Raw genomic sequence first — 22,905 nt, forward strand, 5'->3', positions numbered from 1 at the left:
AAATGCAGCCCGATAGGCGGCGTCCACTCTCACCACCATCCCCTCCCCCACCTTCGCAGACGCTATGACACCGCGCGCGAGCAAACCCATCTGACGAATGCGATGGTCGACGATTGGTCCAGCGCAGCCCACCATGACCCCATGCGCGCCTACCGCGCGCGGCGCGACGCCGCCCACCGTACCGTCGTCTCCAAGTACGACATACTCGGCTTTATCTCCTCCGGCACGTACGGCCGCGTCTACAAGGCCAAGAGCAGGGACGACGACGGCAAGCTCCACGCGATCAAGAAGTTCAAGCCGGACAAGGAGGGCGACGTCGTCGCCTACACTGGGATCAGCCAGAGCGCGATCAGAGAGATCGCGGTGCGTATCGTCTCGTCCGACGCGTCCGACGCAGCGGCTCATGGTCACTCGTACAGCTCAACCGAGAAATATCGCATGAGAACGTCGTGGCACTTAAGGAGGTCATACTCGAGGACAAGTCCATCTACATGGTCTTTGAATACGCTGAGCACGATTTCCTCGTCGGTCTCTCTCGCGTGGACAGTCTTCCTATCTTCCTTACTTTTCCTACTTTTCCTCCCCAGCAACTCATACACCACTACACCCAATCCATTCGCGGTCACCAAATCCCGACCGCGGTCCTCAAATCCCTGATATACCAGCTCTTCAACGGCCTCCTCTATCTCCACGAGTCCCACATCCTCCACCGCGACCTCAAACCGGCGAACATCCTCATCACCTCCGCGGGCGTCGTCAAAATAGGCGACCTCGGGCTCGCGCGTCTGACGTACCAGCCGCTCCAGCCGCTCTTCGCCGGGGACAAGGTCGTCGTCACGATCTGGTACCGCGCGCCGGAGCTGCTCATGGGCGCGAAGCACTACCACAAGGCCGTCGACTGCTGGGCTGTGGGCTGCGTCATCGCGGAGCTGGCCAGTCTGCGGCCTATCTTCAAGGGAGAGGAGGCGAAGCTCGACTCAAAGAAGAACGTGCCCTTTCAGAAGGACCAACTGCTGAAGATATTGGAGGTGCTGGGCACGCCAGATGGCAAGTGGCGTGAACAGCACACTCACGCGTTTCTCGACTAAATGCGGGCGTCGTCACAGAAAGAGAGTGGCCGGACATCAAGCACATGCCGGAATACGCAAACATGAAGCGTCTGGACTCGTGCGTCGTTTCTCTCGCGCATCGTTGTTGGGCCACACTCAAATAACGATCTGGCCCGAACGAAGTTACACCCCGCACATCTTCGATTGGTGCAGGAGCCGGCCGCAGATCAACTCGAGCGCCGGCTACGATCTCCTGAAGCGCCTCTTCGCGTGGGACCCGGACCAGCGGATCACCGCCAAGGAGGCCCTCCTGCACAAGTGGTTCCAGGACGAGCCCCGGCCGACGAGCAAGTGCGTGCATCACCGTCTTCTGTCTTCCGTCTCCTGCGCGCCCGCACACCGCCGTGCTGATGATTCTCTTCGCGCCGCGTCGTTCTCTCCGCACAGCGCGTTCCAGACGATCTCGCCGTCGCAGATGCCGCCACACCGTCGCATCACGCAAGACGACGCGCCGTCGATGGTGCCCGCGCAGGCGTCGCAGCAGGCCGCACAAGCCCAGATGCAGGCCCAGTTCTCGCAGCAGCCGCACCTCCACAGCCACACGCAGGGCAGCGCGGGGAGCTTCGCGAGCCTGAGCGCTGGCGCCGTCGGCGTGCTGGGCGGTGCTGGGATGCACGGCGGACATGCGCGGAAGAAGGCGCGGCTGGGGTAGGCGCGGTCAGGGCGCTTGGGGAGACGGTGGCGAGGCTGTTTGAGGAGTGGGACGCCCGGAGCGAGCGGAGCCCCGCCTGCGCTTCAAAGCTCACGCACACGGGACATGAACAGGGATCCTCACGTCCCGTCAACGCGGTGTCCCATATCTATTATGTGACTGTATTCGCATTGAAAGGCGTACGAATTGGGCAGCTTGCCTTCGTTCTGCATCAATGCCTTGACACCCCGTGTAAAGTACTCGTGCAATGCTGTTGTTCTGGTGATCATTAACATACATGACAGACACGAAACCAATCAGAAGTACGGGCGCGTATGATAGCGAGGGAAATTTCAATCAGTCAGGCAAATCCAAGTCCAGATTGTGTAGCGCAGTATCCCACGCCTGATCCCTGCATCAACTTCCTATAGGTTACTTGTATACGTTTCAGAGTCACACTCCGACCCGCTCTCCAAATCTTCGCGGCCTTTAGTTTCCGCCTACGAGACCGGCTTTGCGAAGGGCCGGATCCATGTGTCCCATTGGAGCTACAGTGGTGTCATCACGGCCGCTGCTAAGTGTATATGTACTATCTGACCAGTATCATAGAATAGCGCCAGTTTTACTGCGGTGGACGACGTGGAACCTATTAAAGACGACGCGACCTCCTGTTCAAGAAGCAACAAGCCAACATGAGACCGAACGAACTGGTTTTAAAGAAATTAATTCAAAAGTTGTGAATGAATGGATAAAGGGTAGTAACTTTTAGAACACATCCACGTGCTGTGACCATTGGAGTTCCTAAACTACAGATTTGGCTTCGAGATTAGTTCGGTTCGAGGCGTGACTGGTGCTCGAAGACTCGAGGGGGTGTACCGTAACTACTTTGTCGAAGTGATGGTTTGCGTCTTCACCCACAGTCAAGCGAGACTGTACCACTGCGGTGGATGGAGGGGACACAAAACTGATGCTTGTCTTGATGTGGTTGAGGGTCACTTCAGGCGAGTCCCACAGCGAGCGCTGGTAGTGGACTAACACGACGATGATCGTGGGGTATAGACCCTGAAATTATACATTTAAGTCCTCAAAGTGCTTGCCTGGGAATGACACTCACAACTAGCTGATTTCCAGCAGAGCTGAGAATGGTGCTCGCCGTACCTGCTGCTGCCGAGGAGGAAGTGATTGGCAAGAAGTCGAAGATTTGCGCCACCTGTCGAAGTTCACGACATCGTTTGGCATCATCGGGGTGCGGTTATGAGCGACCTACCCATAGGGCGAAATAAATCACGCCTGACTCAACAAGCAACACCAGCACTTTCTCAACTCGTGTCCTTCGAGCAGTATCTCCGAATGATGCCTTGATCAGTCTACGATGTTGCCTGTCTCAACGACAACAATTAGCGATGCTATTGGTACTAGGCGAGAACAGAGCTCCTACCATGTCTTCCATGCGATCAAACAAGTAGCCAAGCCATTTGCTGCCATCGAAAGTACATAGCTCGCAAGGTTTACATTTAGACAAAGGGCAGGCATCTCAGCAGAAAACCCAGAATGATGTTGCACAGCGCAGCCAAGGAAGACGAAAGAAGTAGCTGTATGTGGTCGACTATGTCACGGAAGTATCCATCATATGATGATGTCACGTACTGAAAGACGCCAGGATTAAGAGAATGCCTACATAAACGATGTAGATCGTATTACCACTGGCTTGCGACAACGTCCAAGCTCTCCAAAGAACTATCGAGTCTCCGATGCTAAACTGAGGATGGGGGGATCAGCATCGATAACACTCCTAGATCGAACTTCGGCGCACCTCGACAGAAAAAAGGGTGTCTTGAACCCAATCGAACCGTGCCGAGTAGTTGCTCGCAACTCTTTCTCTTTCAACGAGGGAAAGACTAGGGTTTAATATGAACCAATGCCTCACTTCTTGAACCACAGTGGCGAAGTTCAGTCCTAGCACAGCAGTAGACATAGAAAACATAGTGAGCGTCACAATTAGCATAGTGACATTTGCCTTCGAATTTGATCCTTGTCGCCTTCGGATAAGATCAGTGCACAGTATTCACGAAAGTCGGATCCGAGGTGAACAATACTGCACCAAAGGCTATGCGTTGAGAAACATATGAGGACCGCGTACATGCCTAAAAACAAATTTGAATCGGACATCGTCAGATCACGGAAGTACCGTCGTACCGTGGAACCATATCTCAAACAACAGACCGAACGAATTCGTCACTATCTTCTGACCGAGGCTAACGAGCTCAAGCGAAGAGACCGTAGTATCACTCGAAGGGCCTGAGGTCGACATCGTCCCAGGAGATGGAAAGGTGGGAGACTGACGAAACGCTTGCGCCCGCCCAAACAGTTCTTATTTGATCGAGAGAAAATACAGCTGTCTTTGCGTCGCATCGAGGTCTAAGTTTGGAATTAACGCGCTCGATGATTCTGGAATACGGTTGGCGCTGGGTCATTGGAGCTCAGACATGTCGAGACTTCCTGCTTACGATATGTCCAAAATCGGTTTCACTTGTTGTACGATATGAGATTTGGAGAGTCAGCGAGGAAATTGGACCATGTGGGCACGTTTCGAGCGACTTGGTTTGACCTTCGTGTGCTAGGCGCGCAATGACCTGAATTTGAATGGAACGAGTTCCGACCCGTCGCTTCGCGACTTTCACGCAGTGCTTAATAGTATTTCTTGGGGTTAGGGTTGAATCTGAGTTTTGTAGTTTAGTTTTAAATGACTATGAGGATTGAAATATTCTGTGTTAGTTGCAGACTATGCATTGATTATAGGCTACCTACAGTCTGAGTGTGGTCTGTATGTAGTCTGTGTGTAATCTATTGTTGGCTATATACTTGTGAATTGATTACCTATTACATGTGCTCTCATTTTGTATGCTTTTATTGTATATGCTCTTATTGTGTGTGCTTCTGTCATATGTGCTCCCATTGTGTGTGCTTGAATTAGGTGTGCTCCTATTGGGTATGCTACTATTGTATATGCTTCTATTGGATGAGCTCTTGTTAAATGTGCTCTTGTTGGGTGTGCTCTCATTGAGTGTGCACTCATTAGGTATGCTCTTGTTGAGTGTGCTATCATTGGGTATGCTCTTATTGGGTATGCTCTTATTGGGTATGCTCTCATTTGATATGCTCTTATTGGGTATGCTCTTGTTAGATATGCTTTTGTTGTATGTGGTGTGCTTTTGTTAGATATGCTCTAGTTGGATGTGCTTCCATCATGTGTGCTCCCATTGTATGTACTCCCATCATATGTGTTCCTATCAGATATGCTCTAGTTAGGTGTGCTCCTATTATATGTGCTCCCATTACATATAATGTGCTCCCATTATGTGTGCTTCCATTGTGTATACTCCTATTGTGTATACTCCCATCACATGTGCTTCTATTAGATGTGCTTTAGTTGGGTGTGCTTCCATTATGTGTGGTATGCTCCTATTAGATGTGCTCTAGTTGTATGTGCTTTGATTATATATGCCCCTATTGTTAGGACCGTGTCCTAACACGTGCTTGGCACGTGGACAGAAGGGAAGGTCAGGTGTTTCTTTGGACTCGAACTGTTGACGACTAGGACTGTGGCTTGACACACGTCTAGGCACGTGACTCAGGACATGGTCATGAGCTACGTACATGACTCAGACTCGGACTGCTTATCATTTACATGCTGATGCATGAACGCTTACGTACTATGATTCCTCTTTCTGTTGCGATGACTGATGTCGATCGTGATCGGTTCCATTTGATATTGCTGCGGACAGACATTTGATATACTTACTATATATGGTTACATCAAGGAGCCGCGGAGTACAAACAATGACTGCGGCTTACATGCATCGATCGTTGATAGTACTTAGCATTTAGAAGCACGGACCATATGTCCGTCCCACCCTAAATAGCCATGTACTATATATAGGAGAGCTGAGCTTCTCGGAAGCCTCAGCTCGTTCACTTTGTATACATCTTGATCTCAGCACTGCGCCCGGCGTCTGGCTACCTTCAGCTCACGCTTCGCGATCTCTGTCAGATCTAAAGAACCATACATAGTCTGACAAAGCACTGGATTCGTCTCATCGCTCTTATCATTCTCTACCGCCTGCAACCTATCAAGGACTCGCTGCCTATCGAGTCATCCGTTGGGATCCCTCCAAAGTCATCTGTTGTATTGGAGAAGACTTGTTCGTACCAGACGAACATCGACACGTAATCAATCAGCATCTCCTTCGACTCTTCGAGGAGAAGATCAATACAGATCAGCCCTTCTTGGAACAAGCCCAAAGACGGGCCGTCGTCTTTATTTGTTGGGCCATCACAATCAGCTTTAGCCCAGGGAACCCCTCTTAGTGCATCACACGCACGCGACTAAGCCTAGCCGGCTTAACACCTATTGCATGTGCTCCTATTGCATGTGCTCCTGTTGCTCGTACTCTTGTTGTATGTGCTCCCATTGCATATGCTCCCATTGTGTATGCTTCTATTGTGTATGCTTCTATTATGTATGCTCCCATACTCCTATCATGTGTGCTCTTATTATATGTGCTCTTGTTGTATGTGCTCTTGTTGTGTGTGCTCCCATTACATATGCTCCCATTGTGTATACTCTCATTATGTGTGCTTCCATTGTATATGCTCTCATTGTATGTGCTCCTGTTGTATATGCTCCTATTAGTTTCATTGCACTTCTTTTATAGGTTATTGGATATTCTAATCTAACTTGAGTAATGTTCCTAGAGTTTTCCACTAATGTAAAAGACATATACACAGAATGCATAGATTTAGCAGGTATTGAGTTGAAAATATAAGGTACATTGATGGTTAGAGTCAGAATATTTTGCCTTGTGCTCTATGGATTTTGTCATATTTTGTCAGGTTCCCTTTTTGGATTTTTGGTGCAGAAAATGCTTTAATCAGGAGAAGAGAAATTAATAATTTGGCCAATAAAGTAATTGTTTTAGCCTCGCACTTTGCGCTCGCCGCAGTTTGTCAGGTTTGGCCCCTTGCGCTTCACGCTCGGGTTCTCATGTGGTTTTCACGTGTTGCCACGCGAGATACTGCCCTTGCACTCTTTTTAGATGATCAGGATTGCGTAAACATGGGACAGCGTCTCATCAAGCTGCTAAGCGAAACAAGCTACAACTCACCTTAAGCCCAGTTATTTCTCCACGAATGTATATTGGGAGTCTCCAATTACGGTTTGGCTAGATCTCTAGATTGTCGTCATACAATAATGTAGATAATGAAGCCGTACAATGCTACTGTGCACAGTTAATTTTGATACCTGCAAAAAGTAACGATGTCACAGCAATGATGATATAGGGGATGCTTGCGTGGCTGTGATTGAGTTTGAGGAAGTGGAGCTTGGTGAAACGGTCCTAGACATATTGGCATTGAGCGCTTGTGTGCTTACACATTGGGGCATCAAAAAGGTCAAATATTGAGGCTAGCCATGTAGAGCCTGCATGGCAGGGTACAGCATTTACTTACACAAGTAGTGCTCAATAAGGACCAACAGAATGGTAGAAGAATATATGCATCAGAACAATGGAGTATTGCATCTGGAAAACCCTCCTCTCTTAATTAGATCTGATTATTCAAAATGCTAATCTGAGCTAATTAGAATATATTATCCATAAACAATTTTATAATCAAATCTGCAATTAAAGGTAACATTGTCTATACTAGTACTACAGTCCCATTAAAATCTACAACCCAATTACAATTTTACACATTCCAAGTCTAAATTGTGTAAGTGCTACAATCTTATTTTTACTGGATGCATTTCCACAGGCTTTAGAGCAGTCCTAGATTAATAAATTGGAGTTGAACCTTGTTTTAGATTTGAAACTAGAAATCTTACAGAACCATAAGACCATCTATGAATTGGTAAATGCATGCACTTGATATAAGTGGAGCTTTAATCACGATCTGCCCCCATACAGCCAGCATGGATAAGTCCACTGCAGATACACCACAAGCCCACCATCTACTATTCAGCTTTGATAACATTGGATAATTGCATATGCAGTGAATCTTGATGACCAGGTTTTGCTAGACTCCAATATCACAATGATGATTAGGTATTATGGAGCAAAGCTCTTGTTTGTGTTAGTGTTTTTGTTTTAGCTCACAGAATAGCAGTTGGATGATAGCAATGACAAGGTTCAAGTGGAGTTCAAAAAACATGTTTACAATGGCGAATCTGAACTGGAAAGGGGGGGGCCACCCCTTCCAGTTCCAAAATCTAGAAGGAAGATCTCAAGCTCCAACAGAATGGATTTGCTTGTGCTGATGTGGCAATCAAGCCATCAGAAGAATCTGGCATTTGGAACTCACTTTAAAGGCCTGTGGAAATGTATCCATTGTACCCTTTATTTTCTATTGGTTTACTATATTATTGTCTGGTGCCTAAATTCAAATATTGAAAGCCCTGATTTTTAGGGTATTTATTAATCCCTTTATATATAGAATAGATAGAAGATGAATGTGTAAGAAAATTAGAAATATCAAGATTGTCTTATTTATATCAATATATTTAGGTTACTAGATAAATATCTTAGGCTTTGTGGCTTTGTAGTTTAGAGTACTAGCCCAAGGTGTGTAGGCATGAGGTTATTGGTTAAACTCTGGCAATAGGCAAGTTTATAATAAGGTGTGACTTTAGTTTAATTAGTGAGCTTTATAGATATACTTTAATTAAAGGTGTAGTGGTAGTAGAAGAATTATGGAACTTGGTTAGTTGCTATTTTTCCGAAAATCCATATGATAAATCAGCTCTAATTAGCTCTAATTAGACCTTATAATTTCAGGATTAGAAAGGGGGTAAGCTAAAAATCCTGAATAGTAATTGGCAAAAATCTAGCTAGATTTATATTTAACTATGCATAATTTGATGTAGAGCTTTTCCCTAATACATATGATAAACAAATAGCTCAATGGCGATTGAAAACTCCTAGGGAATATAAGTTGGTCTTCTTTCCAGAAAACAAAGTTATAGCAAAAGTCATAACTGCTCTTCAATCATACTCCAGAAAGCAAATTGTATATAGAATGACAATAAACTTATTGGTGTCCTATTAGGCATTAGGACATAAAAAGAGGGTATTACTATGATTTGGTCAATTAGAGCCCCTTTAGCAGTCTATTCTGATAACAATTATCACAACTCCTAGATGGCTCTAATTGTAGAGTGTACATTACAGTATAAGATAACATTCTTGGTCATCAGCTCCTAGTAGATATCATCATTACTGGTCAACTATTATAAGAGATAATATGGATAACCAATAGTGGGCTTATAGGTATATACTCACAGGGAAACACAAGCTATTGTCCTTCTAGTCAAAAGAAGACAAGTGGAAAAGCACAAGAGTACTAGCTAAGAAAGAGCAGCAACTTAGAGAATTCTATAGGGTAACGTGGCATTCTCATATCTTTCCAAAGTAATATAAAAGGTCTATAAAATAGGCTAAGGATCTTTAGTCTATTTTCTTTGTTTGTTATAGTCTTCCTACTATAACCCTTTGTATTTAGGCAGTCTTTATACTATCTGTCATTTTATACAGTCCCTCCCACTGTACTCTAATATTATCTGCTCCTATACTATCATATAGTCAAGACCATTATCCCACTCTTTCTTATCATGTGACCTAAGAAAGAACCTACTACTCTTGGGGTTATTGAATGGGCAGTTTATAATATCAATTGCCAACAATTGCTGGCAATCTGTCCTTGATCTTGTTACTAACAATTATCAACAATTGTCTACTATCATGATTACCTTTTGATCCTGCCTGATCTCGATGTTACATCTGCTTTTTAAGCTTTATTGGATCTTGTTGGATCTTGCAGATATTGTTATGCCTTGCTACTCTATCTCTAAGTCATATTAGGGTGCATTATGCTATCTTACCCATAGCCTTAGCTGATTGTTAGCAATTGTTGGATATTGTTGGGTTGAGGGCTTTGTTGTAGACTTAGAGATTGTTGGCAAATGTGATAATTGTTGAGTATCTAGAAAGAGTTTTTGAGGGTTGAAAATTTATGAGTTCTGTAGAATGGAATTGGTAAATTGGTGGCTGGATGAGTTGCACCTAATTGCGGCAATTTGCGACAATCGTGATCAGACATTGTCGACAAATGCTGACAAATGCCGGGAATTGTCAGCAATTGTCGACAATGTCCGACAATTGCGATGCAGTTCTGTCTTTGATCTCACATCGACTTCTACATTTGGCAACAATGACCGTGGCCTGATATCACTTCACAGCATTGTTACTTCGCGCTCTTGAAGTTGCTGCGCAAATACTTCAAGAGGCATCCATCAGCGAGCGTGAGTACTCGCCTCGCCCTCGAGGTTCAGGGTATGTGATCAATCTTCCGTACCATGTGCAACTTCAAGCTTCGAGTCTCAAACATAGAGCTCGACGACTCGCATCACCTATGTGTTCCCATTGTATAACTCTGTTCAGGTCAATCTTCATGGTGCTGAAAGAGTGCAGACGACTGTCAGACTAGGCAGTCCCCGAGAATTGGTCACCGGTATATTGACAGTCGGTCACCAATGACCGAAGGTATGAGCGCTGTGAACGCCTACCACGTCCCTTCCGCTGCTGCGGCCCTGAAACTGATATTTCCCCCTCAGTGCAGTGCTCGTCTGCAGTCTGAACAAGGTATATAAATCTAGCGACGTGTTCGAGGTGGTTCCTTTATCCACATCTGTCTCTAATCCCACTTTCTCCATTGACCGCCTTTCTTAATCATCGATTCATGAGTAAGCTTCCTCTTTTATCACGTCACATCATGCAACACACAGCACTGAAATTATTTTCTTTGCTCCAGGTTCCAGTTCGAATACAACTATTCCGGATATTGCCTTGCTATCACCCTACAACTATGTTCCGACCGAATGGATATGCATTCTCATTCTCGTGCTCTTCATAATCTCTACGTGTGAGGAAGAGTCTCGATCTCTTGCCAAGCTGTCATCGTTTTCTGACGTCCTGTCTCTTAATTCCCTCGCAGGCGCGCATGCCGTCGAAGCCACCATATTTCGAATCTGGTGGCTTTTCCCCACCGCGGTGCTTTCTGGTATCATGGAGATCTTAGGCTGGAGTGGGCGAGTGTGGTCAAGTCGGAACCCGATCCTGCAAGACCCTTTTCTGATGCAGTAAGGCATTCCATCGCATTTTTGGCGGATCGAGAGGTGAACAGGTTTGTATAGGATATGCATGACAATCATTGGTCCTACACCGCTGCTGGCAGCAAACTTCGTTCTCTTGGGCCAGATCATTCCGATACTTGGGTCTCAGTACAGTCGCCTGACCGCTAAAACGTGTGAGTACGTGTCTTTTCCGATTGCCTGCCTGTTCTTAAACGTGTTGTTCTAGATACAATTGTCTTCTGCACATGCGTACGTGGTGCACCTGTGATCAAATTATGCTGACCTATAAGTCATGTACATCATTATTCCAGGATGTGACTGCACTTGTCATACAAGCAGCGGGTGGAGGGATAGCGGCATCGGCGACTGACGAACAGGGGACGAAATTGGTAAGAAACGATCTTAACTGTCTCATCGAGCGGATCAGTGATATTCGGGACAGGGCGCCAATATTATGCTAGCCGGCATTGCCATTCAACTAGGTCCATATTGTCTTCAATGCTCATGTGTCGATTCCTTGATTCACAAGTCTCGAATATTGCAGTCGCGATCGTGATCTACATGGCCCTTGCAACCGAGATACTCGTTCGCTACAGTCTGAAGTCTCCAGTCCGCGATCCTGCCGGTGCCAGTCCTTGGGCATCGACATCAGTCGATGCCATGGACACCAGACTCAAACTGATGGTCTCTGGACTAGGCATGATAACGATCTTCCTCCTAATTCGGTGCGTGCATATGTGCACATCATGACTCTCCACATTCATCCCACATCCTTTCTAGCTCAATATACCGCTTGATCGAGCTGAGCGACGGCTGGAACGGGCGCATCATTTCAACACAAGTCTACTTCAGTGAGCACCTTCTTTCCTTGTCAGCTCATTCTAACGGACACATCATCCTCCTCTTAGACGTCCTGGACGGAGGGATGGTCATTTTGGCAACATACACTCTCAACTTTTTCCATCCCGGATTCTTACTGCGGCCAGAGCACAAAGGGCACGAGTACACATCAGAGACGACGCTGCCGCTGGAAAAGCGGCATGGTGATAGTACTCCGAAGGTTATTGCATAGAGTATTATTTGCTAATACACGGACTTCTTTGATGAGGGAGGGTAATAAGGAGCGTGCGAGGACTGTCAATGAACGTGACACTGACGATACAACTACTTACTACTCCCCTATCTGAAACACTGTCGACTAGTATAATTTATGTGAGGTTAATAGTTCTCTAAGCCCACACTGGACAGACAATTGCAAAGTCCTATCAGATCGAATTTCAGAGGCCCCTAAGTAGTAACTGGTGAGCCGATGTTAAACAGACATGGAACGACAGCACAGGCTGAGTATCACACGCTGAGTTGATTTGTGACAGCAGCTGCAGAGGATTAGGCTATTCCCTGCGATTGCCGAGGACGAGGGCATAAAGTAAGAGAATCGGAAACGGATCGGTATGTCGTGCCTGAAAGGATCGAAAAGACATCTCTTATCACGGGGAGCTACGATCCCTTATTCTGTAACCTAGCACTCAAAGTCAGACTCCACCTCTGTTTCAAGAAATAAGAGATTACCTCTCTTCGAGATCTAGTTTTTCCTCAATCCATGCCATAAGATCAAAGGGAAACCTTCCACGCCGCGCCACATCCCATTCGTGGTTCTCATACTTTTCCAGCCAGACTTCCGCATTACCAGGGTACTCGTGGCATAAAGAATAAAAAATCGCCCTCAATTCCACTCCCAACCAGTAGTGGCGAAAAAGTTCCATGCTCCGCTCGGCAAGCTGCAGACGGAAATGAGCGCGCAGCCGAGCATCTGTTGGAGTATCATCCGCATATCCTAGTCGGCCGTCCTGGTCATCCGTCATCAGAAATCGGTCCGAATCATCATTAAACCACCCGCAACCGACGGCCGCGAGCCAAGCAGGACGAAACCCAGCCATCTCCCAATCGATCACCCCCGTGATTCCGCCGCTCTCAGGGTCTACGAGGACGTTCCAGCTGCTGAGGTCACCATGCGAGAAATGGAAGGTATCGCCTTGGTCAGCGTTGCATGACGATCCAAAGCCTCGATAGAGCGGCCGAACGGCGTGGTACACTTCGAACACCTTCTCGAAAGCCCATCGCTCCAGCTTGTCGTCTGATCGTGTCGGCGGGTGACCGCGAAAGGCGAACGCCTCCAGGAACTCCAGCTCAGACCTGAACGGCCCGCATCTCGATGGCGAGACCTGTCGTGGATAGTCAAGGAATGTGACGTCGTTGATCGGTCCGACACCGAGATGGCTATCTGCAGATGTATTCAAAGTGTTGAGATTGTTCGGTGTATCTAGATGATAGCGGAGGGAGCGTAGGCAAAAGTCGCGATCATCTCGTCCATATTTGGGGTTGAGACTACCGCTGCGTGCGGCTTTGATGTTAAACAAAGACGACATGATGATCGCCAATTCTGTAGCTGTGCGCATCTTTTGCTGGAAAGTAAGGCTTCCAAAGCAATCCCCGAGTGTCTCGCCCCGAATGTATTCCATCAAAATCCATTCAGTTCGAACAGGGTTTTGGGGTGATGAGCAATACAAGTATACCTGTGGTACTGGAACATTGGTGCGTGCTAAGTTAAGTAGAATACGTCAGTTCTGCCGAAGAAGCGAACATCGTGACGAGAACTCTATGGGGACGTACCTCTGATCATGTCCATGGCCGCGACTTCGGCTTTGGTCTTGACTGCCTCACGAACAGGAAGCACTATGCGTCCGATGACTTTGAGGTCGTTGTCCATTGTGAACAAGAATACGCGGGCGTACGACCCGTTGACGTTCATCGGGGTGCGGAGACAGACTTTCGAATGAAAGTGATCACAGACAATATGCTCGAGTGCGTCAAGATCAGCGCTAGCAGCGCCCCATAACAGTTCGTCAGTGTGGTGATTGGCATGGGCATGGGCAGACGGCGATGAGTTGAGGTGGCTCGCCATCTTCAAGTTTGAGCAAGGTGATCATTGCCATAGCCTATAAGTACCATTTCGGAACCTCTTCCATGCTGCCAGGGTCCAGGGAGCTCCAGGGAGTCACTTTACGAGTTCTACAGCGACACGTGCAGTCGTCGTAACACCTTTGTCACATTCCGGCCACATAGCCGGTGACAATGATATGCGAACACTCCGGCACACTCCGGCATTGAAATCCGGCATCAAAAATTGTACACATTCTCTCGAAGCTATCGACAATGTATCCGAACACATCGCAACATGCGGAATCATATCGTATCAGAAACACATCATATCCTTGAGAACAGAGACTGCGTTCAACCTTCAAAACGAAGCTTCAAGAAATCTACCTCTACTCCGACGCGGCGAGTATGAGAGCCCTGGGCTGGTCGCCGTCCTCCTGGATCCCAAGCGTATACAAATGGATTTCACCTTTGGGCGATTCAGTCTTCTGGGTGAACGTGTAGCTCGTCTTGCGAGACGTGCCACGGATCCTGAGCGAACCACGAGGGGAACCCAGAAGCCGATTGATATCGTATGCCTGAGAAAAGTGTCAGGCTTTGATAGTGAATTATGTTGAGTGCCCTACCCAGAAGTAGTGTTCGTTGTACCTGGATAATTGAACGTCAGCGAAAGGTCAACGGATGAAAAGCGATCTTATCCTTACAACTCGCCCTGAGTCCCAATCAATCCGTTGATTCCGACATCCTGACATCGGCCAGCATCAGAATAGAGGCTCAGATTAGGCAAGACATCTTACTCACAATTTCATACTCTGCGGTGGAAGAAAAATCAGTCCTAGTCCGGATTAACTCCAATTTGTAACCAGGAGGGATACTGTGCACGTAGCAGTCAGCTTCAGCTCAAACTCTGATCATACAAGAAACGACAGACGTAATATTCCAGCTTTCCTCATGCGATCTTTTTTCCTCTTTGGTTGTCGTATTAGTTGAATCGGCTTTGATGGTGATGTCAAGGCTCGAACTAGCAATCGCCTCAATGGTGAATGATTGGCTGATCTTGACTTCAGCCGACTTGGAGATCGTCGCGGTGACGGTCGTAGTCTCTTCGTAGGTCTCCCGGTGGGTGTGCGGGAAGGGGAGATCACTGTTAGAGTTGTCGTACGACCAGACGACGGTATCGTCTTTGGCGGTCTGGGGGCGTTCACCGATTTTGTGAAGGTCACCAAAAGTTGTATTGTAGCAATGCCATCTACATATAACAGCCGACAGAAAAGATTGATCATGGTGCCGCTCAGTGAAAAGAGCACTAGGACGAGCACTCACGACCATTTATCGGCGAAACTATCGTTGAGATGGAGGTGGTCGGCGGACCCCATGGTACCGCCGCGTTTGGCATTGGCACGTCCAAAGATCTGCTGCTTATACCAGCCGAGTTTGGCGAGGTCTTCAAAAGTGGTTTTAGTCGACATGGTGCTAAGTAGATGCTGAGAGGTTGTGGTACGCGGAAAGAGAACTGAATTGAATAGTTCCTCCAGCACCCTCTTTTATATCGTTCAATCTCGGCACCAATGATGTGGACCATTCTCTGATAGAGCTTGTGCCAGTTCTTCAGACAGAAGCGATATGTGGGTCGTCTGTACCTTGCCCTTAGAGCTGGAAAGCCCTTGGGCCCAGAAGAGCTAACCTAGTCTGACCATTAGATTCCTGGCAGTGCTCGTTGCGGACTTGAGACGACAGATTTCTGAAAATTTCAGCTTCCTCGTGACTTACTACGGTCATTTGCGTGTGGACGCGTAGCATCGCATCACGGACACCGGTGTTATGCGATCGCGGAGGAGTTGCACAGGCCCAACAGCGTTGCAAAGTGGGCAGACCGAGTTCTTCACGGTAGGAGGTCACGATATTTGGCCAGAACAACTCCGGCGAGTCAGCTGGATTGTTCCGCGTCTCGACTCTCCGCGGCACTCAGGCTGTCGTCTCCGGTACACGTATTCAGTTCGCCCTTGACATTATGTTTAGGGGAGTTGTACAAGGAGCACAAATGATTGGAGCGGCGTAGACGGTTTCTTTTCGACCCTGTAGCATGGGTAGGGAGAAATTGGATCGGGTTTTCCAAGTTGGAGAGGTGGAATCTGACGTTCGCGACGCTAGGTCACGGAATAAGCAGCATCACAACGAATATACCCAGCCCTTGCAGATATGACATACCGATTTATTTCCGGTTCTCCACTCCGCCGTCCTCGTTGTCGATATCGCCTCAGGTAATATCTTGATCCTTCTCTAATGCTGCGTTCCCATCATTAATTCCCCTAGGCCCTCGGCTCTGTGCTGTCCTGTTCGCTTCTCGTTCTACTGTGGACAATCTGGCTCTTTGCTCATCCCTCACCATTCTACTTTGTTTTCTGTTCCAGGATCACCTCTATCGTGAACCAGGCAACTTAACATGAATGACTGGTCTCAGCCCAAATGAAAGTGCACAGCCAATGCGTCTGCACTGTATCGCGGTACGCTGTCAGTGCCTGGCATAATCGGGATCACTGCTCACTTATTTCATGCATGGAACCTGTCAATTTCGTCTTTTCCTATAGGGTGACTCCGTCGGTATTCCGAGAGAATGCACTCTGCCTTGTGGTATAGGGCGGTTCCGTCGGTATTCCGAGGAAATGGAGCCGGTCTGATACCATAGGGTGACTTCCGTCTGTATTCCGAGAAAGTAGGCGGACATACCATCAGCAATCCGTAGCTGCTGCTGGTCAGAGGCGGCCCCCGACAAGCTTTGAAGAGGCTCCCACCGCCCGGGCAAAAGTATAAAGTGTGTTGGGTTACGAGCAACGACCCTCATCTTTGCTCATTTACCTCCCCGGCGAATATCGTGCTGTGTCCATCGACCTACCCCGAGTCCATCCCAACTTCATATCATGCAGGCTGAACAAGCTGAGGTCCCAGCCGAAGCCGAAGCCGATGTTGAAGCCACGACCATAGGCGACACCGTAGCCGAAGGCGATGTTCAAATCCTGGTCCAACACCACTGCTCTCACAGAGGATGTCCGAAATCGAAGAGCACGTGTAAAGATCATTACTGGACTTGCACCGGCCGCGATGTCTCACATCCCGGGATCAGAGTGTTTGAGGGCAAAGCATGCGAGAGAAACGTGAGAAGGAATGGGAAGGTCGAGAGGTGTGGGAACAGTAAGTGAAGATTATGCGATGCACACGATCGGGCCGTTAACAAGAATCACAAGGGCGTTAGTTGACAATCAGCCCATGAGATACCTCATGGTCGTCCCGTGTCAACAATGCTCGGTGAGCGTTCCTCATCCCTGTGTTTACGGCTTTCTAACCTGAACCCGCAGGTATTAAGCATTCGCGCAATCGTTTTATATTCCGTGAAGTAGTCATACCTTGTCGGCAGTATACGGTTCACGCTAACATCTGTTTTGCGCCCGATGCAGCTCGTGTCTGGACGCCATGCAATCGATGTCGGGTTCCGCGTTTGATATGTTCTCGGTTTTACAACTATGCTGCTTCATGTACACTGTGTGATTAGCCGAGGGGGAAAGAAGGTTGGGCAATGTCCATGCAGGAGGACCTTCGCATGATCATCTACTCGATGTGTCAGAGAATGAAAGTGCCATCGCCAAGAGCTGATGATACTGACATGTATAAATGTGACTCGCAGCCCTCCAAGATACACACTGAAAGATGTTTACAGAATCCATGCCTTTGTTTTCACATAAAAAAAACGAGCGCCTCGCATGAGCGGCGTTTGTACAACTTACATTGCAACAGATAAAGTCTACACATTCTAACACATCCTATACACAAAAATCAGGCCCACCACCGATACGATCGCACGACTCACACAGCACCCGCACCCGCACCCTCTGCAGCGGGTGCCAAAAACCCAATCCCCCGCCAATACTCGATCCACTTCTCCACGTCCCCCGCCCCGAGCGCCTCCGCGCTCGCCAAGCTCCCCGCCGCCCGCACCGCGCGCTCCGTACCCAGCACGACCGCCGTCTCCCCCGCAAGCTTGTTCGCAAAGAAGTCCACGAGCTGCAGCCCCGCATTTCTATCCGCCGCATCGTGGTCGGCCCCGGCTTCCGCCGCGGCACGGTGCGCGGCCTGCAGCTTCGCTACCCACTCCGCGTACGGGACGGTCGGGACGCCGAGCGCCTTGGACGCGGCGTCGCTGACGACGCTCCACTTGACGGGGCGCGGGTGCACGAGGTGCAGCACGGGCTCGGGCGAGCCGAGCATCTCCAGCAGCGCGGACGCGGCGACGTCCACCGGCACCCACGAAATATCCTGCGCACACGCGCCCGTCCATTAACCGCGCTCCACGTACATAAAGAAAGAAGAAGGCGAACGCCACACACCTCCTCCCGACGCGGTACCGCACCGAGCACCCGCGACGCCTGCAGCAGCGCGGGCACCCACTCCTTCGCGTTCCACCCGCCGCGCGCGCGGTCCCCAGAAAGCTGCCCGACGCGCACCACGTTCGCGCGGAGACCCGCCTCGCGCGCCGCGCGCAGCAGCACGCTCTCCGCCGCCCACTTGCTCTCGCCGTACCCGAGCCCGACGACCCCGCGCGCGTCCGCGATCGGGAGCTCCGGCACGGGCGACGGCTGGTCTGCGCGCGGCGAGGACGCGCGCGGGAGATGTCAGCCGGCAGTAGGTGAGCGCGGCGGCGGGGAGCGGCTTACTGATGAGCACCGAGATCGAGCTCGTGAAGAGCACGCTGGGCGCCGTCGAGCGCGGCGACGCCAGCGCGAGGTCGACGAGGTTGCGCACGCCTGCGATGAGCGGCTCGAAGGACGTGATCGACAGGTTGAAGTCCACGCGCCACGCTACGCCGCACCGCGATCAGCACCCGAGCCTCACCCAACAAACAAAACACACGCGCACCGTTATGGATGATGCCCGTGATCGACGTCCGCACCTGTCCCGCCGCCGGTATCAACGACAGCCACTCAACAGCCACACCACCAACGCACGCACCTCGTCGTACGCTTCCCCAAGGCCCAGCCGCGACTGCGCGAGGTCGCCCGTGAGCAGCACGACCTTGCCTCCCGCGAGCACGCCCACGTCCAGCCCCCACGCCACGAACGCATCCCGCTGCCGCGCGCCCGTGTCGGCACCCGGGCGGTTCAGCGCGAACACCTTGCGCACGGACGGCCGCGCGGCGAGCTGCGCGAGCAGGTGCGCACCGAGGCGCCCGGTCGTGCCCGTCACGAGCACGACCTCGTCCGCGCTCGCCGCAGCTTCGGCGCCCGGCCGCGCGACGTGCGTGGTGAACCCAGAGGCGTACTTCTCCACGAGCGCGTCGAGCGTGCGCGCGGTCGCCGCGGCCGCGGCCTCTGCGTCTGCGCCGCCGTCCGCGCCCGCAGAGAAGAGGCGCAGGATGAAGGCGGCGAGCGCCGCGATCGTGGGGTTGTCGTACACGAAGTTGGCCGGGAGCGCGTGCAGCGCGACGCGCGACGACTGGCGCAGGGCGTGCAGGACGGTGTTGCGGATGTAGGTCGCCTGCAGGCTACGCGGGAACAAGGGGGGTCGGCTGCCCGGGAGGACGGCATACGCGCGAGAGCCACGCACCTGTCGCACCCCTCCTGGAACAGGTCGTCCGCGTCGCCGAGCGCGCGCTTGAGCACCCTCTCCACGGCCGCGCGCACGAACTCGCGCGTCGCGTGCGGGGTCCACGCGGCGGGCGGGGCGAGGTCCGTCTGGGACGCGTCCCTGACGGCGGCGTAGAGCGCCTCGATCTCGGGCGCGTACGCGTTGATGACGACGTGGCGCCGCGGGGTGCCCTTGGGCGTGTACTCGAACGGCTTCTGCGGGTCCGCGACGAGGATCATCTGCGCGCCCGACGGCGTCAGCGCGCGCGTCCCCCGGTGCGAGTCCGCGTGTGCAGGGCGTCAACGCACCTCCTTGAACAGCCGCGAGTGCGCGGGCGCGAACTGGTTGAGGCGCTCGACCGAGGGCCTACCGCGCGCGTTCGTTCAGCGATCGCGGCCGCCCACCCCACGCGACGCACGCGAGCACGCACCAGACTTTATTCCTAAACTCGGCGAGGCGATCCTCGTCCTTCGGGTCGAACGCAAACTCGGCCTTGGGCTCGATCAGGACGCCGTTCTGGAAGCGGCCGCGGCCGAACATGATCGCGGCAGCGACGTGCGGGTCGTGCACCAGTATGGCCTCTGCAGACGGTCAGCACGGTGCAGCCGCACGGCGCGCTCGCGTACACGCACCTAGGGGCCCGGGGTTCGTCTGCGGCGAGACGGGCGGCGTTAGGCGGACGCGAGGCGGAATGGGGGCGGCGGTGGTGGTGGGCGCACCTTTTCGCCGGTAGACAGCATCAGCTGGTCGTCTGCGCGGCCGTACATCCTCCATCGCTCGGGGTCGCGCGGGTGGCGCTGCACGAGGTCGCTCGTACGGTACACGCCGCGGCCGTCCCGCGCCGTCCCGTTGATCACGTTCGGCTTGAAGTACGGGGTGTGCTGCGGGGCGCGCGCTCAGCGCGACGCGGGCAGGGTGTGGAGGGAAACTCACGACAATAGTCGCCTCGAAGATATCGTCCGCGCCCTCCTGGGGGAGCATCTCGACCTCGAGGTGGGGCGAGATCTTGAAATACTCCCACTCGTCGACGGCCGGCACCTCGGACGGGATGAACATGCTGAAGCACCCGATCTCCGTCCTGCGCACCGCCAACCAACCGACCGACCGACCAACAAAGGGGAAACGAACCGCGCTCAGCATCGGCGCACGGAGGGGCAGGAAGAGGAAAGGTCGCTTACGCGCCGTAGAACGGGAAGAGCGCGACACCCAGGCGCGCGAGCTGGTCGCCGATCGCCTTGTTCATCGGCGCGCCCGAGTAGACCTGCGGACGGACGATCGCCGGAGGCAGCAAAGCAGGGAGAAGGATCAGCGGCGCGCACGGGACACGAGCGAGGAGTGCAGACTCACGATCGCGCGCAAGGACTTCATAGCCGGGATATTCTCCGGGTCGCGCACCCACGCCTACCGAACCAAACAAACGCACGCACGATCAGCGTCCACTCACTCGCTCTCTCGCTCCCTCACCCCCGCCCTCGCGCTCGACTCGAACCGAACCGAATCGAACCGAGCGGGCGGACACGAACACACGGACGAACGGACACGCGGACACGCGGACGACCGAACGCGAACAAACAAGCGAACGAACGATCACAGACGCAGACGCAGACGCACCTCCACGAACGACGGGACGCAGAACAGCACGTCGCTCCGCGTCGCCTTGATCCCCGCGAGGTAGCGCTCGGGCGTCGGCACGGTCGGCGGGAGGGACGGCCGGAAGACGCCCATGATGAGGCCCGAGACGACCTGTGCCGGCGCGCGCGGGGCGGCGTGGGCGGCGTAGGCGGCGGGCGGGGGGACAGCGATGCGCAGCGGCGGGCGGGGGGACAGCGATGCGCAGCGGCGGGCGGGGTGTACAGCGGGGCAGAGGCAAGGGGAGACGTTCAGCACTCGTGCGCGCGCGCGCGCGTATGCGGGAGGGAAGAGCGAGAATGTGAGACGTACGGTCCAGATAACGTTCACGATGCCCATCGCGTCTGCGCGCGGGCGCGGCGGTTCACGGTCAGCGGGTCACGGTCAGCGGTCGGCGGTCAGCGGGCGGGAGCGCGGAGCGCGGCGCGCGGGTGGGACTCACGGAAGAGGGGCACGGCGTGTACGCCGAGGACGGTGCTGCAGAGGTCGACCTGGCCGAAGGCTGTTGCGGCGAGCGGGCGGGCGGTCACGAGGTGGCAAGCGTCAGCGAGCGAGCGAGCGAGTGCATGGGTGCATGAGATCCGGCGCGAGGACATGTGAAAAGAAGCAGCCCCAGCAGCGCGGAGAACGGGGAAAAGAAGGCGAAAGGAGTGGAAGGAAGTAGAGCGAAGGGGCGAAGAGCGGGGCGGAGGAGCGAAGCGGAAAAAGAGAAGAGAACGAGGAGAGGGAAGAGGACAGACGTACACGGCAACATCGTCCACTGCAAGAACGTCCGATGGCCAATATATATCGGCTTCGGGAACGACGTCGAACCTGCACACACACGCACACACGCGCGCGCACGCACGCACGCACATACAAGCCGCCGATCAGCCCGCGCGCGCGCAAGATCGAGAGGCACATGGACGGGGAAGGGGGCGCACCTGAGGAGTGCATGAGGCACGCGACGCTGTCGAGGTCGAGCTTCCCGAACGCGACTTGGGGCTCCTCCGCCTCGGCGCCTTCCCACGCCGCGTCCTCGATCTCCGCAAACTGCACGACCGGCAGCACCTCCACCTGCACGCCGCCGTCCTCCGCGGCGAGCAGCGCGACCGCCTCCGCGCACAGGCGGCGCATCGCGGGGTCGGGGCTGACGTAGAGCTGGATGACGTGCGTGCGCGAGAGGAGGTGGGCGACGCCGGCGGGGGAGTTGCGGATCGAGATGGGGAAGGGGACGAAGCCGAGGCGCATCGTCGCGACGAGCATGGAGAAGTAGCTGATCGTGTCTGCGGGCGGGCGGGCGGGCGGGCGGGTCACGCCACGCGAGATCAGGTCGGGTCAGGATGGGTGTGCGAAGGGAGGGACAGGGCGGGAGCGCGCGCACCTAGGTTGGCGAGGATGCCGATGGTCGGGCCCTGCCCCGCCGGCCGCACGCCCTCCTGCGCGCGATACTCGGCCTCGCGGCGCCTATAATTCGCGTGCACGACCGCGGCCGTCCTCCTGATCATGCGCCACGCCTCGGGGTACCGAATCGTGCGCGTCTGGCCTGCGCGGTCTCCCGCGGCGGGGTCGGCGTAGACGAAGAGCGGGTGGGCGGGGTTGTGCGCGGCGTTGTAGTCGAAGAGCTCGGGGACGGTGTAGCTGCCGTCGAGCGGCGGCGGGGCGAAGGTGGGGCAGTTCTGGCCCTGGGGCGTCGGGATGTGGTCGGGCACGGGGAAGGGCGCCATCGCTGGCGCTTGTGTGTGTGTGTGTTGTGGGGGAGGAGTGGGGGTGGGAGTGGGGGGCGAGGGGGAGAGCTTTAAAGGCCGGGAGGGGATGAC

The 22,905-nt window shown here is 52.7% G+C and overlaps 9 protein-coding genes across 9 annotated transcripts; 5 read left to right on the forward strand and 4 right to left on the reverse strand.

The window, feature by feature from the left end:
* Positions 1-102: 102 nt before the first annotated feature.
* On the forward strand, positions 103-1,761 carry HETIRDRAFT_125637 (uncharacterized protein; the record flags this gene model as incomplete). Its single annotated transcript, XM_009552942.1, has 6 exons — positions 103-363; positions 420-524; positions 588-1,047; positions 1,107-1,167; positions 1,233-1,400; positions 1,497-1,761. The coding sequence occupies 6 exons, from the start codon at positions 103-105 to the stop codon at positions 1,759-1,761; spliced, it is 1,320 nt and encodes a 439-aa protein (XP_009551237.1).
* A 511-nt stretch (positions 1,762-2,272) lies between these two features.
* On the forward strand, positions 2,273-2,509 carry HETIRDRAFT_421807 (uncharacterized protein; the record flags this gene model as incomplete). Its single annotated transcript, XM_009552943.1, has 1 exon — positions 2,273-2,509. The coding sequence occupies one exon, from the start codon at positions 2,273-2,275 to the stop codon at positions 2,507-2,509; it is 237 nt and encodes a 78-aa protein (XP_009551238.1).
* A 32-nt stretch (positions 2,510-2,541) lies between these two features.
* On the reverse strand, positions 2,542-4,051 carry HETIRDRAFT_118682 (uncharacterized protein; the record flags this gene model as incomplete). The annotated part of the gene is given in 7 exon segments (XM_009552944.1): positions 2,542-2,802; positions 2,855-2,950; positions 3,008-3,123; positions 3,388-3,499; positions 3,554-3,779; positions 3,916-3,918; positions 3,936-4,051. The coding sequence occupies 7 exon segments, from the start codon at positions 4,049-4,051 to the stop codon at positions 2,542-2,544; spliced, it is 930 nt and encodes a 309-aa protein (XP_009551239.1).
* Positions 4,052-10,487: 6,436 nt separating this feature from the next.
* HETIRDRAFT_65752 (lipid-translocating exporter) lies at positions 10,488-12,161 on the forward strand. The gene is made up of 10 exons (XM_009552898.1): positions 10,488-10,534; positions 10,603-10,713; positions 10,786-10,930; positions 10,985-11,097; positions 11,151-11,173; positions 11,236-11,313; positions 11,367-11,406; positions 11,469-11,649; positions 11,705-11,775; positions 11,833-12,161. The coding sequence occupies exons 1-10, from the start codon at positions 10,531-10,533 to the stop codon at positions 11,994-11,996; spliced, it is 930 nt and encodes a 309-aa protein (XP_009551193.1). The 5' UTR covers positions 10,488-10,530; the 3' UTR covers positions 11,997-12,161.
* A 328-nt stretch (positions 12,162-12,489) lies between these two features.
* Positions 12,490-13,733, reverse strand: HETIRDRAFT_327937 (uncharacterized protein; the record flags this gene model as incomplete). The annotated part of the gene is made up of 2 exons (XM_009552945.1): positions 12,490-13,523; positions 13,595-13,733. 2 exons carry the CDS (start codon positions 13,731-13,733, stop codon positions 12,490-12,492), a joined length of 1,173 nt encoding a protein of 390 aa, XP_009551240.1.
* A 362-nt stretch (positions 13,734-14,095) lies between these two features.
* Positions 14,096-15,358, reverse strand: HETIRDRAFT_65755 (putative pore-forming cytolysin). Its single transcript, XM_009552899.1, has 6 exons — positions 15,185-15,358; positions 14,793-15,110; positions 14,663-14,735; positions 14,566-14,606; positions 14,488-14,509; positions 14,096-14,439 (listed from the first exon to the last, which is right to left on the reverse strand). Exons 1-6 carry the CDS (start codon positions 15,328-15,330, stop codon positions 14,251-14,253), a joined length of 789 nt encoding a protein of 262 aa, XP_009551194.1. The 5' UTR covers positions 15,331-15,358; the 3' UTR covers positions 14,096-14,250.
* A 702-nt stretch (positions 15,359-16,060) lies between these two features.
* lep5 (lep5-lignin medium expressed protein 5) lies at positions 16,061-16,289 on the forward strand (the record flags this gene model as incomplete). Its single annotated transcript, XM_009552946.1, has 2 exons — positions 16,061-16,122; positions 16,175-16,289. 2 exons carry the CDS (start codon positions 16,061-16,063, stop codon positions 16,287-16,289), a joined length of 177 nt encoding a protein of 58 aa, XP_009551241.1.
* Positions 16,290-16,703: 414 nt separating this feature from the next.
* Positions 16,704-17,249, forward strand: HETIRDRAFT_389314 (uncharacterized protein). Its single transcript, XM_009552947.1, has 3 exons — positions 16,704-17,050; positions 17,104-17,164; positions 17,215-17,249. Exons 1-2 carry the CDS (start codon positions 16,780-16,782, stop codon positions 17,109-17,111), a joined length of 279 nt encoding a protein of 92 aa, XP_009551242.1. The 5' UTR covers positions 16,704-16,779; the 3' UTR covers positions 17,112-17,164; positions 17,215-17,249.
* A 470-nt stretch (positions 17,250-17,719) lies between these two features.
* HETIRDRAFT_460739 (uncharacterized protein) lies at positions 17,720-22,843 on the reverse strand (the record flags this gene model as incomplete). The annotated part of the gene is made up of 18 exons (XM_009552948.1): positions 22,470-22,843; positions 22,030-22,371; positions 21,851-21,919; positions 21,549-21,608; positions 21,089-21,450; positions 20,825-20,878; positions 20,656-20,738; positions 20,411-20,555; positions 20,197-20,358; positions 20,110-20,128; positions 19,908-20,058; positions 19,786-19,843; positions 19,457-19,716; positions 18,863-19,394; positions 18,770-18,803; positions 18,568-18,711; positions 18,241-18,494; positions 17,720-18,169 (listed from the first exon to the last, which is right to left on the reverse strand). Exons 1-18 carry the CDS (start codon positions 22,810-22,812, stop codon positions 17,720-17,722), a joined length of 3,522 nt encoding a protein of 1,173 aa, XP_009551243.1. The 5' UTR covers positions 22,813-22,843.
* Positions 22,844-22,905: the final 62 nt, after the last annotated feature.

This window comes from Heterobasidion irregulare, assembly GCF_000320585.1.
Source record: "Heterobasidion irregulare TC 32-1 unplaced genomic scaffold scaffold_11, whole genome shotgun sequence".
NCBI lineage: Eukaryota > Fungi > Basidiomycota > Agaricomycetes > Russulales > Bondarzewiaceae > Heterobasidion > Heterobasidion irregulare.

Bases quoted from the DNA above. Each gene is read 5' to 3' on its own strand.
- HETIRDRAFT_389314 (XM_009552947.1), top strand. From the start codon at position 16,780: ATGCAGGCTGAACAAGCTGAGGTCCCAGCCGAAGCCGAAGCCGATGTT.
- HETIRDRAFT_65752 (XM_009552898.1), top strand. The intron at 11,098-11,150 runs GTGAGTACGTGT...GTGTTGTTCTAG, and splicing joins TCGCCTGACCGCTAAAACGT to ATACAATTGTCTTCTGCACA. The intron at 11,314-11,366 runs GTAAGAAACGAT...TATTCGGGACAG, and splicing joins ACGAACAGGGGACGAAATTG to GGCGCCAATATTATGCTAGC.
- HETIRDRAFT_65755 (XM_009552899.1), bottom strand. From the start codon at position 15,330: ATGTCGACTAAAACCACTTTTGAAGACCTCGCCAAACTCGGCTGGTAT. The intron at 14,510-14,565 runs GTAAGGATAAGA...TCAATTATCCAG, and splicing joins ATTGGGACTCAGGGCGAGTT to GTACAACGAACACTACTTCT. The intron at 14,440-14,487 runs GTAGGGCACTCA...CACTTTTCTCAG, and splicing joins ACAACGAACACTACTTCTGG to GCATACGATATCAATCGGCT.